Source organism: Nannobrachium achirus, assembly GCF_963921795.1.
Source record: "Nannobrachium achirus genome assembly, chromosome: 24".
NCBI lineage: Eukaryota > Metazoa > Chordata > Actinopteri > Myctophiformes > Myctophidae > Nannobrachium > Nannobrachium achirus.
The window spans coordinates 8,166,348-8,181,062 of record NC_137831.1 but is presented as its reverse complement, the minus strand read 5'-3'; the positions used below and the strand labels follow the sequence as shown (position 1 = coordinate 8,181,062).

The following is a 14,715-nucleotide window of genomic DNA, read 5'->3' as shown; positions in this document are numbered from 1 at the left end:
ACGCATTGTCCAGCGCATGATTGCCATCTTAACTACCATATAGTAGACTATAGGTATATATTTGTATACTATTATTTACTACTAAGTTGCATTCTCCATTTGTTTGGGATTGAATTAAAAACCAGCCAATTGGAACAGCCCGGAAGGATGCTCGCGCAGCCCCGAAGGCGAGGCTGGCGAGAGGGCTGTCAATCTCACCCCGGGTATCCAATCAACGGGAGCCCTCGCGCACCCGACTTCCTCGTATTTTGGGGGAGGGGGGGGGGGCGTGCGTGGACGACGTGCGCACGCCTGGCACAGGGTAAACATTCGTGTGTCCTCGAGCTTTGAGGGAGGGACTGTGCACGAACTGTCAGACGGAGAGAGAGAGAGAGCGAGAGAACGAGAGGGAGGGAGAGAGAGAGAGAGAGAGAGAGAGAGAGAGAGAAAGAGAGAGTGCGCGCGAGAGAGAGGGAGAGAGAGAGAGAGAGAGAGAGGGAGAGAGAGAGAGAGAGAGAGAGAGAAAGGGAGAGAGAGAGAGGGAGAGAGAACAAGCGAATGAGAGGAGAGGTTTTGCAGGCATCGCCGTCGCTCTGTTCTGCTGGATTGTACTTGAACGGGAGTTAGCGGTTTGGCAGGTTTATATACATCAAAACAGAACAAAGAGGTATAGCGGAGGCTCTACGGTACTAGAAAGGAATCGGCGAAAAAGAAAAGAATAAAAGAAGCCAGAGCGAAAATCTCGGCAAAACCGAATTACAAAAGAAAGAGCCGAGGAGGCTCCCCCGCTAATGGTTTCCACACATCCAAAGGGACATAAAACTGGGACTTTGTACATTTTGTGGACAATTGCATTTTTTTTCCTTTCTTTTTTTTCTCCTTTTCTTCGACTACCAAAAGTTTATTCGGGACATTTTTTCCCCCCTGCACATTTGAATTTTAATGTAGAGAATTTCAGCCGAGCGCAAAACTTTCCATACCAGGCTGTGCACATGGTTTCAAAGGGCTTTTGAAAACCTGGGAATTTTATTCCGGCGATATTCTTGCATAACTCTTTGAAAAACAATGTTGTAAATACACACGGATTTTACAGATTTTTTTCCCTCCCCTCCACCACCGTTTTGAACCTTTTGCGTTTTTACGCGCACGTCGATGGTTTTCGCCAAAACACCTACCCGTATACTTTACTTTCAAAGTTTGAATAATTCATGAGCTACAATTTGCCTGCTCGGAAGAAGTGACTGTAAAGGGAGGGGGGCTCCATCCACAAACATATTCATAAGGGTTGACGGAATGGCCACCGCGGCTTCCAATCCTTATCTCCCCAGCAATAGCATCTTATCGTCGGGCTCCATCGTGCACTCGGAGGTGGGAGCCGGTGGCATGCAGCCGGGCAGCGCCGCGGTTACCTCGGGCTCCGGGGGCTACCGGGGAGACCCCTCCGTCAAGATGGTGCAGAGTGACTTTATGCAAGGCGCGATGGCAGCCAGCAACGGCGGACACATGCTGAGCCATGCCCACCAGTGGGTGACATCTCTCCCCCACGCGGCGGCGGCCGCTGCGGCGGCGGCGGTCGCGGCGGCCGAAGCCGGATCGCCCTGGTCGTCGAGTCCCGTCGGCATGACGGGCAGCCCGCAGCAACAGGACGTGAAAAACTCCGGCAGGGACGACCTGCACACGGGCACCGCGCTGCACCACCGGCCCCCTCACCTGGGTCCCCACCAGACCCACGCGGGGGCTTGGGGGAGCACGACCGCGCACATTAACTCCATCTCGGGGGGACAGCAGCAGCAGCAGTCGCTCCTCTACTCCCAGCCGGGGGGCTTCACTGTGAACGGCATGCTCAGCCCGGGCAGCCAGAGCCTGGTGCACCCGGGGCTGGTGCGGGGGGACACGCCGGAGCTGGACCACGGCAGCCACCACCATCACCACCACCAGCACCACCAGCACCACCAGCAGCACCACGGCGTCAACAGCCACGACCCGCACAGCGACGAGGACACGCCGACGTCGGACGACCTGGAGCAGTTCGCCAAGCAGTTCAAGCAGCGGCGGATCAAACTGGGCTTCACGCAGGCCGACGTGGGCTTGGCGCTGGGCACGCTGTACGGGAACGTGTTTTCGCAGACGACCATTTGCAGGTTCGAGGCGCTGCAGCTCAGCTTCAAGAACATGTGCAAGCTCAAGCCTTTGTTGAACAAGTGGCTGGAGGAGGCCGACTCGACCACGGGCAGCCCCACCAGCATCGACAAGATCGCGGCGCAGGGCAGGAAACGAAAGAAGCGCACCAGCATCGAAGTGAGCGTGAAGGGGGCCCTGGAGAGCCACTTCCTAAAGTGTCCCAAGCCCTCGGCCCAGGAGATCACCTCGCTAGCGGACAACTTGCAGCTGGAGAAGGAGGTGGTTAGAGTGTGGTTTTGCAATAGGCGGCAGAAGGAAAAGCGGATGACGCCCCCGGGAGTCCCACAGACGCCGGAGGATATGTACTCTCAGGTCGGCAATGTGAGTGCAGACACACCGCCCCCCTCCATGGACTGCAAAAGAATGTTCAGTGAAACATAGAAACAGAACAGCACATGACGAGACTTAAGAATATTTTATATGAAATTAAACTGATTAAAAAAACAAAACACACAGACTATCGTCAAGATAGCCGTTTTTTTTGATACTGTGATTGTGAGGGAATATGAATGAGACTGCAAAAAATGTGTTATATATTTTTCACCAGGAAAAAAAAAAGCAACCCCCCCTTCCCCCCTTTTTGCCCCCCCAACCCCAAAAACACAAAACGCACCGTCTATAACCTTCTTCCAGGCCCTGAAATGTCTTAACCTAAAAGGCTCCTCTTCTGCTTTTTTCTTTCAGGGACATTTTTTAGTAGATTACTTTAAAGATGCAAGTGAGGCGAGCGACCAGAGGGTGACTACTACAAGTTCGTTCCACCAGGTAATTTTGGCGCATTAAAACAACACACAACAAAAACAAGGGAAAAATCAAAGCCAATAAAGCATTATTTTTGCCCCCCCCCCCCCCTAATTCCTCCTTCCCCAAAACACATGCAACCCCCTGCATTTTTTATCCTGTGTTTGCTCTGCGAAAAGACAAAAATGGAGATGGAGGAGGCTATTTGTACATTTAGAACATGGGACTTGAAGTGAACCCCTCATCAACAACAAAGGGGGTGAAGCTGCAACAACAGCCTTTGCTATCAGAAGACGAGTGGTGGTATCCACGGAGCGTTCAGCATCTTTTTTCGGGGTTGACTGCATGGTTTAATTTTTTAATTTTTATTTTTTTTAAACACACCCGAGGATTTTGGGAGGATTTTTTCCTTATAGGCCTTTCTGAACCTCGATGATGAAAAGACAACAACAACAACAACAACAACAACAACAACACATGACTGTCAGTTTCCCGGCTGATGATCTCAAAGATCAAGAACATACCTTTTCAAAAATTATTTTTGAATTTTATTTTTTCGTTTGATGGACTGTAAACACCGTCGAGTGGATTTTAAATTTTTTTTGCTTCTTTTCTTTGTTTGGGAGAAAGAGACCATTAAAAAAAGACGTTTGAAAAGACAATTATCTTCTACTTCAGCTGCACTTATTTTGAATTTCCTCTTCTGCGAAAAATCTTGTTGCCAAGTGTGACTGAGTTTGGGTGCTGTGGATACTATAAAATGCTGCCCTTTCTAAAGCAGTCTTTGGTAGGTTTTAATAAACGGAACAGACTCTGTAAAGCCGGCAATATAGATCGTTAGATCAAAGATGCTGATCCGAGTTTATTTACTTTATATTTTTCATCAGAATGATTTTTGTTTTTAATATTTTATTCGGAATACATATGAATTATTCCAAACGGTAATTTATTTCCCCCCACCCCCAACCCACAGAACTTGTGTAAGATGTTTTTTTTCCTATTTTTTCTTGTTATTTCCCCCCCTCCAACCGTTGTTGACCTTATTTGTTTTTTTGTTTAATTTTGTATTATCGTTTTTAAAAGGAGCACAAATCATCATAAGCTGACATTGACAGTTGTTAGGTAATAAGGGTATATTTTGATGTGATAATTTGATTGTAATTTAATTTCCAGTAGTGAATCCGTACAAGCTGATTGAGAACAATAAATTTGTTAGAATGAAAACGACTGTCATCTTGTGTTTTGAACATTGTACACTACCCTCCCTGTCGCATATTGCTCTGTTTTTGGCATGTCTTCATAGACACGTAGACTTATCATGCTAATGTATGTCACAAATACATTATACATAATTAATACAATGGTGGACGATTAGTTTTTTAAAAACAGCAGTCAGATTGAAGCGATAGCCTACATATAACCCCTTACAGGACAATATAGAAGGTTTGAATCCTGATGGAATAGAATTCTATAGACATTGACCTAAAACTATAAAACAAAATGCAGTTATAGCCTATCCCCCATCGGGAATAGGCTACCATTTTTCCCCCTTCTCTCTTATTTTTGCAAATGGGTTTACCTCCTCATACACCGTCTAATCTACGCTGTTCCACTGCACCGTGTGCACCAATTCGGGTTCATTATCATTGCTATTATCAATCTATAACTCGATTATTATTCAAATGTGCAGCCGTCGCATGCATGCAGCCAGGCACGCATGCACGCAGGGCAGCAGGCAGCCATGTGCAGTGCAGGCCCAGACTCACTCAGGGCAGGCTGAGTCTGTTTGTTTACATCCCTGGCTTTAATCTGGTTAGGGTTCCTCTCTCTGCAGGCCTCTGGCAGCGCGGTGTTATTATCAAGCAGACACACGAGTCACAGCACAGCGTGCAAAGAGCAGAGCGCACCAGAAAAGTTGAATTCTATAGTGTTTTTGGAATGTTGATAAAAATATTTAATTATATATATATATTATATATATATATATATATATATATATACTTTCTGTCTATTATAAGCTAATTATTTTTATTGTGTTCATATTGCACGTTATGCAATATGCGGTTAGTAGCCTAGTATTAAAAGCACAGACAAAAATGTCAATTATAGCCAGTCCGTTTTATAAACAGTTTTCACTTTTCACACTCGCACGCTGTCCATTCTCACCATGCAAGCAACATCTTTTAAATGTCGTTTTTATTCTCATATTCACATAGCCCTATACTGTTTTATTTTATTTTATTTACAACAACTTAAAAGACCAGACAAGGCTTTGCAGGTTGAAAATAGCGTGTAAATGGCGCGTATATATAGAAGTCAAACGCATATAACCTCCACGACACTACCTATAGCATGACTCCCATCTAAAACAGTGTGGTGCTTTATTATATGTCCTGTTGCCCAAACTCCCATCTTTAAGGTGTTGGTTTATAGGCACCAAGGCAGGCTAGTGGGGCCCATATATAACTTGGTAAGCTGACATGTTGTTTTAGGATCCGGGGCAGTGGGTCAGATAGCTTATTGATTGTGTCTGTCCAACACTTGGAAGCCGGCAGGCTTTAGCACATAATACACTTTACAAGGGGGCTGAAACAGTAAAGCATCGTTTTGACATGCTGGGGGGGGGGGGGGGGGGATATAACAGGGAGGAATATTAGCTTTTTGTTTCGTGACTTTTTTGTCAGGTTGTGGCTATAACCGGATTTTCTGATTCTTTTTTTAATAGCTACATATATATTTTTTGCTGGATAGGCCTATCGAAGTGGAAATGTTTCTAAGTATATGGAGGTCCACGTTTCTCTGAATGGTGGAAATCTTCACGGTGTGCACGTGAGACAAATGTGCTTCTTCTGGGGTTCCAAACTTTTTTTTCTTTCTCTCTCTCTCTCTCTCTCTCTCTCTCTCTCTCTCTCTCTCTCTCTCTCTCTTTCTCTCCTTCTCCTCCCCGAGTTGTCTCGCAGCCTATTCAGCAAAACTCACAATACGTGTCTTCTCGCTTGAGGATTTGAATTTCGCGGATGATTTCCCATAGTGGTTGCCTAGCAACGGAATTCAATGTTATAGAGAGAGAGAAGTATGCATCATTTTTCTTTGTTTCCATTAGTGAAAGTGCCATTCAGACACGCGGGGCTGGATATTCGCAAAAAGGCCCATTTTATAAAAGCGGCGGAATTATAGCGAGTAAGGAACTTTTCAGCGCATGGGACACAGAAATGCTTGGCATAGGATATTTTTGGTGCCAATAATTCACATTTACACAGGTCCATTTACCCTTAACTACATGCACTCATCTGCTTATAGCCTATAAGCCTAGTGCCTGTGGTGTCTAACTTTGGCCTCAATAGAAATACATGTTGAAAATAGGCTTTGTACACAAACAAGTGTTGAATATAGTGACATGCATGGGGTAGGCTACTTGCATGTTTTTAAACCAAGCCAGCGTTGCATTTATTCTCTAACCCTATTAATCTCACGAATAATACATTCTCCACGATTTTGGTTCTTAATCTTCACTTGCGCACATTTCTCGAACTTTAATACAAAAAAATCGAATATTGTGGTGCGCCGTGCGCAACACAACACCGTCCATCAACATTAGGCTAATATGCGTACTTAAGTTTTTGTCCGTTTATACCAAGTTGATTACTACCCATAGTACAGCCATAAATGTGTATTATGTGTTGCTTTGTATGCGTGCATTCTGCAGAACAGTCGAGCATGCCAACAGCCTGCGTGCTGGAGACATATCCAAATCTGTCTCTCTTATGCGACCAAAGACGCCACAAAAAAGGAGTTTTTAATCTCATAACAGGGTTTGATCCGCCTATTCCCCAACAGCTTTGCGTTTCATGGGGCTTCAAAACCAAGCTGGCAATAGCATGAACTTTTATAGGCCCGTACCATGTTGTTACACCGATATGTTAAGGCCTCGCGGTGCGTTTCATTGAATATACACCTTGTATTATCGATGCCAGGTGATGTTTAAAACAATATATAATGGGTTTTATGGGGACTAGAGATATAGCTAGTCCTAATTTGGCCATGATTATACAAGACAACATGCACTGTCAATATATTTGTCTAACTCATGCTGCTGCACGCATTTATAACACACCACAACATTAATCGATTATATTGCGCATAACATGGCTATCAACAGCCATTTGGTCAAACATCACATTGTAAATTGCTGCTGATTTGGGAAGCATATAGTGGCGTAATTGTAGACTAACCCATATCCATAAATACCTTTATTTTATTGGGTAGCCTATAGTACCTTGCTTTTTAATAATACTGGTGCTCCAAATTCCTAATCCTTATTCCTTATCTGTCTTATATTGTACACTGTACTGTATATGTCTAAGTCGGTTATTTTTCAAAGGCGCACGCTGTTGTTTGATAAAAAAAAACTGCTTAGGTCTGTAGTTCTGGGCCCACATCACCTTAAATGCTGGCTGTTTGGTCCTCCTCCTGACCTAGGGACGATGTGCATATAATACATAAACAATGCTTTTCCTCATATTTTGTATTTAGCCCACGTGCCGAATGAATATGGATTACCAGCGAGCTGCTCTCCGCGGGGAAGCTTCCTGTCTCTGCCGGTCTGCCCTATTGTATTTCTCTTCCATATGCGAGAAATAACTCCAGCATATACAAAAAAAAAACCCGGCGTCGTGTTTTTAATTTATAGACGGTTAGCCTTTGTGTGTTTTTGATTTTATTTATTTTTTACGTAGACCTATGGGACAACTTTTAGCCCTGCCTTAAATTCGAGGTATATAGGCCTCTTACGTTTTTACCTTTTAGGGGGTTTTCATTTTTCTGAATCATCATTAATGGATGTGTGCCTTGGGTATATGGTAAGGTTCTTTACAAAATAAATAAATACAGGCTATACTTCATTACTTTGTGTAGGCATATATACCCTCTGCTTATAGATAGCCTATATTATCCCTATTGTGCTAATATCAGACGTTTAACTTATGTATAACTTCTAATTAACTATACATTTCAGAGACTTATGGGGAGTGAATCTTTGCCTCGTCAACTCTACAGGCGTCAGCAATGGTTTCTTTTCTATAACCGACAACGGTTTATTTATTTGGTACAATTTGCAATTTCATAATATTTAGTAGTATCCTATTATTAATATACTATATCCTACTTGTATTAATATTACTGTTGTTATTATCGTTATTTTTACTAATATTATCTAGGTTTATTTAAGCTAAGCCTATGTCTGCTGTCAAAAAAAGGAAAAATACTATAAGGAAAAATGTACTGCGCACATCAGAAGTAAGAACCGAAGTTTTGGAAACTATAATATAGTTCCCAATGTATTATTATAACAGCATATTAAAGTATGTTATTGGTGCTTAATAACATGTTCCATATTTTATATAGCTCGTTTTAATTTCAGGGTACATAGTTGATAAGGGGGAATATTAGCCATATTAGGCATATACTGTATATCCTGTGATCAAACCAACAGATCAAACATAGTATAAATATTCCAGAGGTTTTTGCTTGCTGTGTGTGCTGCACAATTAGACTGCTCCTATAAACCCTGTCTCTCCCTCCAGACAGACAGGCGTTCTCTCTGCACGCACGCAGCACACAGTAGAGGAGCTTTTAAAATATGTATGGCTGTGAGTGTGACGTGACGCGCGGGGTTTTCCTTTCTATAAATCGTGAAGGTCACGGTTGTGTGAACGCGGAGGGACGGATAGATAGATAGATAGGTAGGTATAGAGAGGAGAGAGAGAGAGAGAGAGAGAGAGAGAGAGAGAGAGAGAGCAATGAGGTAATGTGCTTTAGCCTCTCATCACTCTGTCTGCATTTCAAAGGTCCATAATGCGTGGATAGCCTACTGTAATATTTCCACTAAACACGCGCGCATCTTTGGATTTAATGCTTTTTACAGATACACGCGACTTGGGGCGACAGGCCCAAGCTATGAGCACTTTCTAACTGTAGCAGGTATTAGGCCTTAATGATAAAAAAATATATATTCAAAGTAAAATGCACGCACAGAAGACAATTTGTCAAGGGCGAGTGGCAATTACTCGACTTTTTGCCGGACGAATGGGCCTGTATCTTCTTTAATGAAACGGATATACGTGTAACTTGAAACGGACATAGCAGGGGACATTATAAAGAAAGTATAAGTTAACTTTTGTTTGACCATAAATCAGAGTTGAGAATGATCCAGCATCGCAACAGGACAGTTAGACTGACCATCCCGACGGACGAAGTTCTTGACAAGAGTCCAGGATCACCCGATTGTGTGTGTGGAGTGTGGACACCCTGAAACGAGTTGAAACGCAAACACACCCCGAGATATAAACTGTAGAAGGGCAGAGCACATCTTATAGTAACTGGTAAATGTTTATTAATGCACGGAACGTTCCAGAATGTGTGGGGGTTTCTTATATATGGACAGGTTGGCCATCAATGTTGATCAATTGTAATTTAACAGCAATTTATCATATCATCTTAAAGTATGAAGAAGTTGGCCTTATGATAACATAAGCAATAATAACCTGGGAAAGACCAGGCTAGTATAGCTACATTCTGCCGCATATTCAATAGAAACAAAATCAAACAAATATTCTTGTTTATAGAAATAATCCTACACATTTTCTTTACATTATTTGGGGCTATTTCTTCGTTTTTAATTTGAGTGAGCTGCCGTATGGTTAGAAAGACATCACTGACTGAAGAATTGTAAAACAAACGAGTTTAGTCATGTATTCCCACAGTCCAGACCCTTTTTATATTCTAATATAGCCTACTTTTATTGTTACTATCAAGGTCTCATTACCCTAAATAATTTAAATATATATTTTAATGTAACTTTCCTATACATTTTCCATGTTATTGCTTTCTGCAAAGTAGCCTACTGTGTTATTGAAGAAGTAGTAGTTAGTTAGTAGTAGAATAATGTATTTCCAGTAGGCCTACTACCACTACCAGACCAGTCTGTCTATTCTTTATGATGAAGTATCAAATACACTGGCGAGTCACCGTCTCTCCATCGCCTTCCCTGTTATTACGGCGCCATCTGGTGGTGAATGTTGGTACCCATTTGGTCCACCTCCAATAGGCTATTTGAATGTCGAGGCTTTATTTAAATTCCCAACTGTCACCGTGTGTGTGTGTGTCCCATCATCCCAAACAATTGTTTCGTCACTTAATGGACTATAAAAGGAGACACGTTGGTGATTGGTTATTATCTGACATGTTGCCTTGGACGGCAGCACTGCCGGTGTCTATGTGGCCGATTTTTCAACTTTCCCCCCTGTTGTATGGAATTACATTTGAATGTTTTAATATATAGGCTATATATTTTGTCATACAGGATGCAATAGCATGGAGCCGTTTGTCCATTAAATAGTCTAGTTTGCAAATTCCATTTTTTCCCAGAACATATTGTTCCATGTTTGTGCAGTAGACAAAAGTTTAGATAATTTGCTAAAATGATTAAAAACTATTATTTTTTTAATTTACAAATATCACTTACCTTACCCTTAAATACATTTGCAAATTAATTTCCAAATGTATTTAAGGGTAAGTAAGGTAAGTGATATTTGTTGTTAAAACAATGTTTTTTGTTAAAAGGTTATAGTTGGCCTATACTCATTGCTATAGCCTAGTGTTTGTTCAATAACAGAAATACATTTTCTCTGTGTTGCCAATCATCAGCCAATCAGGGAAGAGTACCCATTTATCAGCTTCAATTATAGTCTTCCAGTTTCAATCTTGTCTGCTCATTTCTTTGTTTCATCACTTCCAATTTCACTTGTTTTGTCATAAGTTCTCTCATAAGGTATTACTGAAAATGAATCTTCTGCTAGAGCTGGAGAGACAGGGAGACTTCCTTACTGGATTGATTGATTGATTGAATGATTGAATACTTTGTTAGGAGTTTGATTTCTTTTAATAAAAATTAAATAAAAACAGTAATTAAAGTACAGTTTAATACTAGACTACTAATAGTCTGATAAGAGGATTTTAAATCCAAGAAAGCCTATAAGTAGCGTCTTTCCATTGGGGTCCTTTGTACTCAATTCATCAAAACATTTAATTGCAGAAGAATATACAATAATATGAACAGTTAGAAATTAAGATAAAAAAGTACAGTAAACATTCTATATCACTGAGCAGGCTATACTATCAGAATATGGAACTGTTTAACACTTATTTCAACAACAAAGTATCACTTACCTTTGAGGCAACATTTGTCCACTTATTCTAGCACAAATGGAACATTTATAACTGAAGGAAAACAAACATTATTTCAGATCATCCTTTACCGTTACCAACACTGACTAATGCTGCTAATGTAAAGTGACTCAGGAGTTGGCAATGTACTTTAGGCCTTTCTCATTATGCAGTTTCATGAAGGTTTTGTTTCAGAGCGTTTCTGCTGCCTTGTGCATGGTCCCTTACATTGATCTTATCCACTAGCTATATTTAGTCAAATGGACCTGAGTTTGTTCTTTTCTTGGTACTCTCTTCTTCTTTACTCTCTAAATTTTTTACTAAACTACATCAAATCACTTCAAATAGACAACCCAGCTCACAAAGTGTCACGTTGTGACTGAGCGTGTATAGATCTGCTATTTTTGGCAAATGTCCCCTCCAGAATATATAGGGATCCTGGGATTCAAGTGGTGAAAAGTGGAGGAGTATAAGATTGTTTTTTAGGTTTTACCTAAATGTCCTGTAAAACTCCCCCCGTCTCTTTCCCTATCCCCCCAGGTCCCCCCTCCTCTCTGTGTCTCAATGTCACCGTCTGTACGCACACGCACATGCGCACGCACACACACACACACGCGCGCGTATGTATGTGCTTGCTTCTGTTGTTTGCACGTCTGTCTTTCAAGACACACAGACACACACAGACACACACAAACACTGCACACGCACAGATGCACGCACACACACGCATGCACACGCGCACACACACACACACACACACACACACACACACACACACACACACACACACACACACACACACACACACACACACCAAACAGAGTCCTGCATCAGCCTCCCTCAGGACATGAATTTTGATGTCATCTCTTTGGGGAAAGGCACTCAACGATAGCTGAGTGAGTGAGCAGAGCGTGGCACACCATGCCAAGGCAATAACACATCCCTGTCCCTCACAGGCAGCAAAACAAAGGCTCTTGAGGCGCTCGTCGTTGTGTGTCCCGTGTCCCCCCCCCCCCCTCTAATGACTCCTCTTGTTACCCTAACCCTGCTGTGTCACCCAGGTGACAAACTCTGATGTCATCTTGGCTGTTTTCTTTTTCTTTTTTTTGTCTGTGAGGAAAAGCTCTAGTAGTGTTTGTTATTGCAGTGTGTTTCACAAACTTTCACATTTCAAGGGGATACACCCCGCCACTCCGACATGTCTCCTTTCTGACATGTCTCCATTCCGACACTAACCCTATCTCTAACCCTTGCCCTAAACTTAACCTCTACGGAAGTGTCACCACTCCGACAATAAGAAGTCAATTTCGGAGTGGCGACATGTCGGAATGGAGAGCGACACCCATTTCAAGGTCTCCCCTTAACTCTGACAGTGTACACATGGAACCAAATGAACCCGTTCCATGTGTACACTGTCAGAGACTTTTTAAATTCAAGGACTTCCAGTTTGATATAAGTGACTTTACGTAGTTAGAAAAGTTCTATAGGCTATACATCAGAGATAATAACTATTATTATTATCTGGGACACCAACCTACAGAGTAAACTCAGTGTTCCCTGGACACCACTTAGAAAAGCAGTGTTGCAAACGAATTGCGAGGCAACAAATCCATCTGGATAATTTTCATTTGAGACATTTATCTGGTGTTCTTCTTCAATGAGGGGGACATTAGAATCCGTTCAAATGTTGTGATCACCTGTACATGACAAGTAACTGGTTGCAAGGAGGCAGAGGATGGAATCATAGGATGAAGATCCTGGGATCCTTTTATAATTATTATAAAATGAGACAAGACATAAGGAGAGGTGGTCAAAGATCTTTTGGTAAAGTACGGGGTACTGGTAGACATCACATCTACATTCTGGGCATTCATTTATCTCTGAGAATGTGTTCAGCCGCACATACAGATGAAGTGAACACAAGCCAACAGATATGGATCAGATATTCATGAAAACAATTGGTTCCTGTCCTGAACAAGCTTCAAGTCTATACTGGCTCCTCATGAACGAGCTGTCAACATCAAAAAGTAATTTGCCGGAGTGATGTAGAAAAAATGTTAGGTAAACATTTTCAAAGATGGCAGAAATAGTCGATCTACAAGCTCACGGCATGGTTGCCAGGTTGAAAGTGGTTAACCCGGAAATTGTAGGTGCATCAATTCATTGGTCAAATTCTGAATGTTGATGAAAGTGTCCACTTTTCATCAAATCATATTGGACCAGAGATGTGATCTTATGGATTTCTTGTCGCATGTCATACATGCACGCATTATTCCATGTGTGTTTATTGTATGGGTTGTATTGTGTGTGTACATTTCTATTTCCTTGCAGGCCCTTTGGCCACAACAGAGATCATGTTAGAGAGGCAGGGGCTGACATTTCCAAAAGGGCCCTTTGGTGGAAATATCGAAAATAGCAGACCTCCAAGCTCACAACGCGTTGCACTGTGACGCGTTGTGAGATTGGAGGTCAGCTATTTCCGGTACTTGATACCACACTGAACTAAGCATTATCAAGTCAATACTGGAGATAAGGCGTACAGAAGGGATTTCTAGAGAAAGATTTCTGAGAGGGAAATTCTTTCAACATAAGATGCTGCGTTCAAGTTCAGGAGAGTTTGGACAAGACAATTCTCTTGAATACCGCCTTGAGATATGGCATGGAAAGAGGGCATTTTCATTTCTTTCACCATTGTAAAAACTGCATTCATGGTCTGGAGAGGGCACTTTTTACAGACAGGGGCTCAAGCCCCCGTTGATGCCTATGTCTGCACGTGCCTGACAGAGATGTGATGTGCCGATTGATGACACTCTGTGCCTTCGATCAGCTCCATTACCATTGATTACTCCTAATAGGCTGTCTGGCTTCTTATAGGCAACCTGCATTCAGTGTTGATGGACTGACGACCCAATTGTCCCTTCCTCGTGTCACTTTATTCCACTATATGTCATGTCTTTCAGTTACTTTGGGGGCCTGCATGCACGGACGAAGGGCTGAATAGGCGAAACGTTTGTAACTATGGCAAATGGAGAGATAAAAGTGTGAAGGTTAGACCAATAAGTTAGCACAGAGTAATGTCAAGAAACTGTGATCAAGAGTGCGACCCTTTTGCCTGTCATATTGTCTGTCATGTTTATGAGGACAACGCACCTGAAGTGTCAGAGTGCGGTAGGTAACATAACACTGTTTTCACTTTGTAATGAAGAAAGATTAATACGTTTTTTAGCCTCAACGTGCAGTCTGTGTGATTGCCTTTTCTACCTTATTGTCACAAACATGCAATCTGGGAACCCATCGTCAAAGAAGAAAGGGTGACACCTATCGGTCTGTCGTAGCGTTCTCTGAGGCTGTCTCGAGAGATTACTTTCATTTGGGCACTGTATTATATTGATAGTAGTGCTTTAGGACACTTTAAGTATATGTAGCGTTCTCTGAGGCTGTCTCGAGAGATTACAAACATGTGACATGCATTTAAGATACTATTTGGCCTATCGCAGAGGTCACCACGACAATGTCTGATTGATTATAACTGCTCTTTTCCGAGCTTCATTTGCAAGATCATTTTCAGTTCAAATCATTTTGAACACTTCG

The 14,715-nt window shown here is 42.2% G+C and overlaps 1 protein-coding gene across 2 annotated transcripts; it reads left to right on the top strand.

The window, feature by feature from the left end:
* Positions 1-1,248: 1,248 nt before the first annotated feature.
* pou3f3b (POU class 3 homeobox 3b) lies at positions 1,249-2,943 on the top strand (the record flags this gene model as incomplete). Of its 2 annotated transcripts, none has more annotated exons than XM_080720236.1 (2): positions 1,249-2,472; positions 2,845-2,943. In XM_080720236.1, the coding sequence occupies 2 exons, from the start codon at positions 1,273-1,275 to the stop codon at positions 2,941-2,943; spliced, it is 1,299 nt and encodes a 432-aa protein (XP_080576362.1). The 2 variants fall into 2 exon arrangements, with proteins under 2 accessions (XP_080576362.1, XP_080576361.1); XM_080720235.1 differs by having other exon boundaries at positions 1,273-2,481.
* Between the last annotated feature and the right edge of the window lie 11,772 nt (positions 2,944-14,715).